This window comes from Montipora foliosa, chromosome 5 (genome assembly GCF_036669935.1).
Source record: "Montipora foliosa isolate CH-2021 chromosome 5, ASM3666993v2, whole genome shotgun sequence".
In the NCBI taxonomy this organism is placed as follows: Eukaryota; Metazoa; Cnidaria; class Anthozoa; order Scleractinia; family Acroporidae; genus Montipora; species Montipora foliosa.
Window position 1 is genome coordinate 20,898,400 of NC_090873.1, and position 10,000 is coordinate 20,908,399.

At 40.7% G+C, this 10,000-nt stretch overlaps 1 protein-coding gene across 1 annotated transcript in view; it reads right to left on the minus strand.

Annotated features, from left to right (window-relative positions):
* Nucleotides 1-7,097: 7,097 nt before the first annotated feature.
* The window catches only part of LOC138002400 (uncharacterized), a 4,996-nt gene continuing 2,093 nt past the window's right edge, over nt 7,098-10,000 (minus strand). The window contains exons 2-3 of the mRNA XM_068848447.1: nt 9,794-10,000; nt 7,098-7,792 (exon numbers count right to left, since the gene is read on the minus strand). The exon at nt 9,794-10,000 is cut by the window's right edge and continues 1,105 nt beyond it. Coding sequence (XP_068704548.1) covers nt 7,098-7,792; nt 9,794-10,000 — 902 coding nt within the window. The remainder of the gene's footprint in view (nt 7,793-9,793) is intronic.

The window sequence follows — 10,000 nt, forward strand, 5'->3', positions numbered from 1 at the left end:
TGAAAAGTGTCAAATGAACATCAATGTAATTCCTAATAACATGGAGAAATACATGGCTTTCATGCTTGGTAATCATTTGACCTTTATTGATAGTTTCCAATTTATGAGCTCAAGTCTTAATAAAGTAGTTAGCAACCTACCAAAAGAAGCATTAATATATACTTCTCAAAAATTTAAAGGTAAAGAGCTTGATTTAATGTCTCAAAAAGGAGTATATCCATACGACTTCATGGATAGCTTTGATAAATTTAATGAAAAGCTACCACCTAAAGAAGAATTTTACAGTATTTTAAATGATGAGCAAATATCAGACAAAGTAGTCCATGAGCCAAGTCCTGAAATGTGGCTAAAAATCAATTTTCGTAGCACCCCCCGTAAGACATAGTGAATTTAGTATCAAATTAAAGCTTGATTTCCATATTTTGATAATCCACCTGTTACTTTTTATGTAACCTGTGCTTAAGTGAGAAAATCAACTGTTTCTGAGGGGGGTTGGGTAAGGACAAATTGCGCTTCCCAAATGTACAAGAATTGCAAAAGATAACTTTCTGTGTAAATACCAAACGGTTTTACACCAAACTGGGCAAAAATACTAACCTCACCATATTTTATGAAACAAACTCATCGAATATGTTTTCTTCAGTTGCCATGACAACCGTCAACGTTTAAATAGCGCATTGGGCTACACTTCTCACTTTTACCGTTTACTTTGTACTAGTGAGTGTTTTTTGGAAACAAGGAATTGAGAAGGAAGCACAGAAATGTTTGGTCTTACTGTCCTGACATTTTTCGGGAATACTGCATAACTGAAGCCCTTGCAGGTAAATACAAATTTAGGTGGGGGTGGGGTGGGGGAAGAGCTTTGTGACCTCTAAACATTAATATCTTTCAGAAACTAGTGGTAATCATTGATTATGGATCAGCGTTCGTCACTTACGGAAAAATTACGGAACTTCCTCAAGTCAAAAGAAGTCCAGCTTCCCGGCCGAGGTGCCCCTAAAAAAAATTAATAGGGGCGGCTAATCTGCAATCGCCCATGATAGCTCGAAAATTTCTGCCTTAGTGCCACAGGAACACCAGATTAGGATGCGTTCTAACGAACGCGATGAAATGAGTTTGTAATAGAATTTGCCGATTTTTATTATGATAACAAAAAGGTTATGTATCACAGTAGCTGTTTATACAGTTTCCATGGCAAGAGTTGCCTACGGAACTTCTAATACTCGTACATTACACTGTTTTTGTTTTGATGATGACCATCGAAGCATTTGCGATTTCAAAAGATCCTTACATCCTCATGACTTGGCCTTCCATTTCACAACCGGCTTTTTTCTGACCAAAAACTACTTTTAAGTTATACGATCAAATTACATTTTTGTAATCATTCAACTCATAGATTTAAATACGTCAATTAGACAGCCGATACTAATTAGCGTCACCAAATCTGAATTTAACTGTCATTTTTATCTTCGGTATCGTCATCATTATCATCAACATCTTCACTATCTTCCTTGCTAACACAATTGACACAGTTATCTTGGCATGTACATGCCTCAGTGCAGGGAAGACCATTGTCAACACAAGAGCAGCGTCGTGTTTGACACAATCCTTTGCAGCCGCAGCCTACAAGCTCCATCACAGCATTGGGGGCTGGTGCCTGGTTAGTCCAGTTGGCCTTCTTTCATCTGCCAACCATGGCCATCGGGCGCCTGGTCCGTTTGTGTCTCGAGGGCATGCTTCCAGAGGAAGGCCTGATAGTTAGCACGCTTGAGGTGGTATGTCAGAGCTCCTTTTGTTGGTGGAAGCTGGTGTGACTGCAGGTTTTTGCTCTTGCAAAACAACTTGTACCTGAGTTCGTTTACATCATTGCATCTAGGGTCATTGTACAAGGCACAAACAAATCGTTCCATCTTCTTTAAATCTTCTTCATTAGGAGGGAGCCTCTCACCAAGACTACTGACAATTTGCCTCAGAGCTGGATTCAACTGCACAATATCAAGTGCTTTCTTCTTTCCTTTGGTAGCAAAGGCACTGACACTATCACAACCGGTTATGGCATGTAGGCTTGGAAGTACTTCACATATCTCTCAGCCAAGCTTTTCACATACTTCTCGGATACTCACAATGCGAGATCTGCTTTTAGTGCCGCTGATCAGTGTTATGTCAGCAGCAATGACAGCTTGGTAATAGCAAGCTAGAACTTCTACATCTGTATCAGATGACCTTATAGCAATGTACTGATGTCCATTTTGAGAAGCGTGCTTTGCGTGGAGGAGCATCCTGGTATCAGCTTCCTCTTGATTGCTGCAAAGTTCCAAGACTGTGCATGCAGTAATTGTACCATCAGAGGCGGAGAGTTTGGTGCAATTGTCTCCATGAGTGATAAAGAGAGTGCGTTCTTTGATTTTCTCAGCGTAAACCGCATTTTGTGACCACTCACGTGCAAGGAAGTTTAAGAGACCGGTTTTGTTGCTTCCCTTTGCCATGAACTTTCTCCACTGACGAGGGCAGAACTGTTGACCATTGGTAATGTTAATGACTATCTCACCATCTCTGCCTCGCTTGTTCCTCTCGGTGTTTTTAATTGAGTTAGCTGGATATTGATCTCCAACAAAGTCGATTCTTGCTGCCTCTCCTGCCTCTATCAGAATTCTGGTCATCACCATGTCTGCCAGCTCAGAAAATCTATCAGGTATCCTTACTAGCGTCTGCAGCATCGCCATGGCGTCTATGATGACAGCTGTTGTCAGATCAGGCAAAGTCGGCAGGCATTCTACTCCATTTTCGAGTAGCTTTGAAAGAATTGCTTTGTTTGTCTTGGCTAATGAACCATTGGATGAAGCCAACGACCATGGAAGGGGACCAAGCTCGTGACTCAGCAAATCTTTGAGGTCCATCTGGCGACTCTGTCCAATGACTAGAAGGCGGGCAAATAAGTTCCTGTCTGCTCTGATTATGAAGTTCCTGTCTCCTGCTGTTACAGAGGTCTTCTTCTGTGCATCACGGAAACTTCCTAGCTTTAGTTTGGGGAGTGTTTGAAAGAATCCTGTTGAATTTGTCACCAGTCTTTCTTCTACAAAGGCCGTCAAAGCTGTTGTGCCCTTCTCTTTTGCCAGGAGCAGGTCGGCTTTCATACTTTCACTGGCAACATACCCAGAACTAAGACTAAGAAGTTCCTCAGATGGTTCAAACGGGTTGCGCCAGTTACTGATTACTTCAAAAACTTTCTTTACGTCGTCCTCATCTCTTTTCATGCGAGCTGGGCTTGCCTCTTTGTGCTGTCTGCGTTGGCATTCTTGAACATTTGTTGTCATCTTCCGACACTTGTCTACGAAAGCAGCACGGGAGTGAGCAGTAATCATCCATCGCTGTACAGCACCTTTCCTCAGGCTGAACCCAACAATTCCTCCCTTTGTCTTAGTGCTTCTGTTCAGGGTCTGCTCAATTGTTTGATCTACCGGTATCTGTGAAAATCCATGTAATGTTGTTCGTTGGACTCCAAAATCACCATTTAAGAGGAGGGTATGTGCCTCTGGGTGAGTGTCTGGTAGCAACATCATGTGGGCTAAGTACACTGGAAGGTAACAAGCATAATTAGTATGGTCGTAGGCGAAGAACCATGGTAGCATCTCCTTGATGCCTTCAAGATGCATAGCCCAGTTCCCTTCCCTGGTTGCTCTTACGAAATTTATCAGCACCTCCACCATCTCCAGGTAGCTATTCCAAAACACCTTTAGCGGACCATTGTCTTCTTTGCAGCATTCCTTGTAAAGATTGAAAATTTCTAGGAAATCCGGCATGCACAGCAGCCTGTTAAATTTCTCTGTGCTAAACTCTTTGCGGATGTCCTCTATGGCACTGACAAGGATCATGCGGTTACCACGGTGACCACTACGTTGCAGCCATGACTTGAAACCCATCCATTGTAGTCGGTGCATTGCTTCAAATACAATCTAAAATAACAAAAGTTTCAAAAAATTTGTTTATTTTATTTACGTAGCATCGATTAAAAAGTGAAGTTATGATCCTGTAGGAATCATCAAGATATTATCCATTCAGCTCTATAAAGACCTAATCAAGCTATGTGTACCTTATGTGTACGTACAGCTTGGTTGTAGTGACGACCTTCAATAACCCCAGCCACAGATCCTGAGCCCACGATACCACTTTCAACCAAAACATCTGCAAGGCCAGCATCTCCGAATCGCTTGCCAATAGCAGCAAGGAGCCAATCCGGACAACCAATCGCTGAAACTGGTCCTTGTTCTGCCATAGTACTTCAAGTGCTTTTGCGTAGATCGCTTGATCGAAAACAACAATTACATCATGTTGCCCTAGCTGGTTAGCCATTTGTAAAGATCTTTGCAACACTGTGTACACTGTGGGAAGTTCTGTGGGACTGGCTTCAATAACTTGGCAATAGCCAACTGAACATTCATGTGGGACACTGTCCTCCTGTAGTTTGATGTTGAAGCCCGACCACGCTGGTATAACCTGCCTTTGATAATCTTCCAATGAAAATAGCGTGTCTTTGATTGGCATTCTGCAGAGTATCCAGCCAAAGTCGATGACCCGTGCATAAGCTGCAATTTCCGGGGAGGCTTGTTTAATATTGGTGAGATCAATTTCGAGCGTATCAGGTCCCTGTCGAGGTCCCGAATGATATGGAAGTACGTCAGTAGAGATGCAGGAAATAGAACGTTTTTTGGAGCGATTCTGGTTATTGGAAGTTTCAGGTGGTAGAGCACAGCCAAGAGGTTTGCGTTGAATAACAATGCCATTAGTGCAATGAGTCGTTCCCTTACCTGCAGAGCAAATAACAGAAAAAATATTGATGTAAAGACGTGCCTTAATCAATACTAAAAAGGACTTAAATCAATACTACAAATCCTGGCTTTTGGTTGATATTTTAAACTACCTAACCAATTGGTCAAGAACGGAAACTATTCAAGTCTACTTTTAAGACTACTTTTCATAGCTTTTCTAGTTACAGATTGGAAACGTTTTTCTCATACGCTAAAACAAAGTGTATGAGTAGTTTACTCTCAATTTGGACTACAATTTACCTGACAAGGTTTCCTCTTGTAGGTCGTTGTTATCCCAGCAGAAAATGCCTGGTACATCAGGGTAGCAGACACTTGGTACAAAGACCCCATTCTGTCGCTTTGCAATCTGCATCTCTGACAGAGCTGTCTCCACTTCCTCTATTTGGGAGTATGATAAACCATGTCCAAATCTGTTTAGAATGGTTATCAGTTCAACATTCCCCGTCAGGACGACATGTTTTGGTGTTTTTATTCGTCCACGAGTTGCACAATGTATCAAATCCTGAGAAAGAGAGAGGGCGAGGCGATGGACCTCCGGTGAAATGTCTGAAACTCTTTCAACAGAATATTCGGACTTTGTTGATAGAATCCATGCCATCATATTGTAGAGCAGATCAGGTACCATCTCAATCTCACACTCTAAATCTTCTGATGATGGTGGCCATGGCATTGTTGGTTTCATGTTGGCAACTAACTTTTGTATTGTTTTAGCCGTATGGTAAACTTGACGGCTTACTTCGTCTTGTGCATTTGTTAAATCCGGCTCACTGTCACTGTTTGCCATTTGCTCTTCATCAACGGACGTAGTACTCTTGAACACAGTTTCTACCACCTCTCCTGTTTTGACGTGCGAACCATAGACTAATTCTGATTCGTTTTGGTTCGAAGGTCGATGAAAGGACAGTCGTTCTCCAAAAAAACGCGTAAGCCGGTTCTTCAGCTTAGTGGACCTGTACGTCACTACATCTACTCCTTCTTCTGTAAGGAAGGAAGTGTATTTTTCAATAAGGGTTGACATCGGAATGGCTTTTGCCGCAGCGATGACTTCTTTTTCAACAAATTCTTTGACTTTACCAAATGCTCTGTCATAACCCTCAGTTCCAGCATCTTCTTCTTGACAATTCTGCTCTTCTAACTTAGCCAGTTGCTTTGGGTGGACATAATTTTTGTAGCACGATCGATGATACTTGATCTCCATAGCTACAGTGTCTCGTCCATCAATGTGCAATAGCATGCGGCTGTCATTCCGAATCCGGGCTGCTTTTATCAAAGTGGCACTACCAAATTCACTAATGTTTAGTGTAAGAGGTTCTCTTGTTCTCGCTCCTTTGCCGTAGGCTTTCTTGACTTTGTCCTTCTGACAAATTGCACATTTATCAATGTCAAATGTTTGAAGTTGTGACCTACAGACCCTCTTACACGAAGGCTCAATGCCATTGGACAGCCCAAGAGACTCTCCATCTCGATCCTCTCTGGTATTGCAATGACTTTGTTCCTCCTTAGACCCTTTGTTTATGTCTGTGTATTCTTGGTAGCATTGCCGGTGATATCCCCCTTTTGGACCCTCATTCCCGTAGTCCTTCATTATCAACCAGATTTCATCCCTTCTCCGAGTCGAGCAGCTTTCAAACTTTTCCCAGCTTTTGGTAGTAAATGCTGTTAATTGACCTTGAACATTTTCATTTACATGACAAAGGCACCTATTCCAGTTAGGTTTCTGTATCGAGCTGGACATTGAGCGCTTTCTAGTACAACTTACTGGCGTAATTTCTGCCATATCCTTGATTACACTAGCTTGTTTTCTGAAACTCTTCAAATGTCACTAGAGAATTAAAAGAAGCAAAAAAACCTTATTTCCTTAACACAAGCAAAAACTTATTGAAAACATAACTTATACATTTGATTTGACCGCTTCCAAGCCAAAAACTTCAGTATCGATGTTGTGGTGAAAACAAAATCTGACAGACTACTTACAGTAATTCTAGTAATCGATCTTAACACCCAATTGACCAGACGACGGACGGATTCGACTAGAATATTCATCATCAGTAACTTTAAAGTCCTCATAGATTTTTTCTTTGGCTTTTGTCTTAGCGATCTCAGTTTTTAATTTTAGGAGCCTTTCCTGTGCAAGTGAATCTTGCTCACTCAACAAGGAAGCCTCAACAATCATCGCAGCTTTCTCCGCAGCAAGCATAATTCTTCCTCCAGCCGCAGAACGCTGAGAAGCCCTTGAAACACTGGCGGTACTCAACCCAGAACGCAATTCCTTTAAGGGAGTAAAGGCTTTTTTTCTGGCGATTGGAGCACCCCTTGTCGAGGGCGTGGATCGGTAAAAAGAGCTTCATTACGTGGCTGACTAAGACTAGGTCTCTCATCACTTGAAACACCTGGTGTACTAATAAGGAAGGAAGGCTCGATCTTAACACCCGATTGACCAGACGACGGACGGATTTGACTAGAATATTCATCATCAGTAACTTCAAAGTCCTCATAGATTTTTTCTTTGGCTTCTGTCTTAGCGATCTCAGTTTTTAATTTTAGGAGTCTTTCCTGCTGTTCCAAACGTAGCCTTTCCTGTGCAAGTGAATCTTGTTCACTCAACAAGGAAGCCTCAACAATCATCGCAGCTTTCTCCACAGCAAGCATAATTCTTTCTCCAGCGGCAGAACGCTGAGAAGCCCTTGAAACACTGGCGGTACCCGACCCAGAACGCGATTGCAAAACATGTGGTTGTGGCTTACCGGTTGGCCTTAACGCGATTTGGCTAACAGAATCGTGAGGCTGAATGTGATCTTCTACTTGGGACCCTACTACTTGCAACTCTTTACCGACTCTTGGATCAAGACAACTGACAGTGTCCGTAAAATGGTGACCACCACGCTCGGTTGGTGTTAGGACTTGCCTCGAAATTTCTAAGTACCGGTTAATTCTCTCCTTAAAATCTTGATACAGCTTAACTTGATCTCAGAGATACATAATTGACATCTGACGCTCTTCAACCGTTTGTAGTACTTGATGATAATCCTTATGTGCGCGATAAAATCTCTCCATCCCTTCATCAAGAACCTTTTCCGCTGCAATAACTTCGTCAAAATTACCAATCACACACAAAAGCTTCTCAATGTCATTAATCCTTCTTGTAACGGACGCTTTCGTAACCTTTCTTCTCTCTTTAAATCATTGAAACACTTCTGCTGTCACCTCAGTCGCATCCATACTGCAATAAATGGTCTAGAACGATGTACAGTCATGCGCTATACGAACTCAAACGTCTGAACACAGGTACGGACATAAACCTCAAATAATCATTTACTCGGCCGTTCTCAGTCAACACAGTCTGCGGCTTACGTTACAAAACAAAGATCAACATACTGAAAAGAAGAAAACTCCATAAATTCTGTACACACGATACTATTTACAACTTGAAATTGACCCGGTTCTAGACGGTTTCTTGAGGAAAAGGCACTAAGTAGTCTACATCTCGCAGTACTCTCACCAAAACAACGTGCAACCTCCCAAATTTGCATTAAACTAAGCCGTACAATTTATAGGAAAACTGGTGGGACAAAAATTTATAAGTGTTACGTGAAAACAAGACCAACTAATTGCGAGACTAACACAAAGGCAACACCTAGAAAAAACTATCAAAAGAGTACAATAAGCTACAGAAAAACCTCTACATAACTAACGAGGCGGAAGATGACTTATAAATTAAAAAGCGTTTGCACAACTATTCATGTTTGCAACATGAAATTGGCCTCCTCAAGGATGTGTTGCACATCCAACGTCTTAATGGACTAAAGGCGAAACAGAGGAAAATGGTAGGCTACAATCATTCATAACATTTGATGAAGCATTTGAGCTGTTTTTAGGATTTCAGCCAGGGACACAAATGGAGAAAGCAGCAACCAGTGACAGAAAAACGTTCAAGGAGCTTTTATGTCATCCAGAATATGGATTGTGCGTCTACATTGTGTAGTTAATAGAGGAGAATGGTTTGGAAGCTCGGCAAACATCAAAGGAGCAAACAAAGATGTCAAGATTTAGGTTGGAAAGTCTACGACCGTGCACAATCTTTTGTTTTGCGCTATGCATGAATTATGTAACCAACACGTTTATATTGGTTAGTTTCTCAGTACAGAGTAAACAACTATTTTCCACGATTAAGGCCAAAAAAGGGAACAAAAACATACAACAAAGAAATTCGTCGGGTTTCATAACCATTCCTCTCTATTAAATATGGTGGCAGGTAAATCCTTTATTGTTCTGGGGCATTTTCTTGAAGCAATTGTTCAGGATAAATGCCAAAGTAGTTTCTTTAAAAGACTACTTCTAGACCGACCACGGAACAGTACATACTCTGTTGCATTCAATGGACTCTGAATAATAATAATAATAATAATAATAATAATAATAATAATAATAATAATGATAACTTTATTTATATAGTGTTCATATCCATGTATCGCTGTTCATGGCGCTTTACAATTTACAGTAATTTCAATAAAAAAAAAACGATTTAAAAACACTAAATTCTATGGAATATTATTATACAATAAATATTATTAATTCTAAAAACGATCTATAAAAATATTCTTATTATTTCAAACAACAATTATTGAAATGATAATGATAAAATCAAATGATGAAAGAAATATCAAACCAGGCGATAAAAAACGAAAATGATTAAAAAGAATCAAATAACTAATTAAATTTCTTATTATCAAGAAATAATGTAAAAAGAAACGTTTTGAGTCTGCTTTTAAAACTAGCAACTGAGGAGCAAGAACGAATATTCAAAGGTAACCTATTCCAAAGTCTCGGAGCAGCAAAAGAAAAGGACCGAAAACCGTAAGTGGTGCGCTTAGCTCTAGGTTCAACAAAAAGTTTATTTGTAACAGAGCGGAGAGAGTAGCAAGAGGAACGATAAGAAAGAAGATCAGACAGATAGCAAGGAGCCAGACCATTTAAGGCCTTATAAGTGAGCAGAAGCAACTTGAAGATAACCCTATAGTATACAGGAAGCCAATAAAGATCAATCAACACAGGGGTGATGTGATCAAACTTCCCTGTAAAAGTAACAACACGAGCAGCAGAATTCTGAACGTGCTGTAGCCTGTCAACAAGATATTTAGGGAGCCCATAAAGAAGAGCATTACAGTAATCGAGTC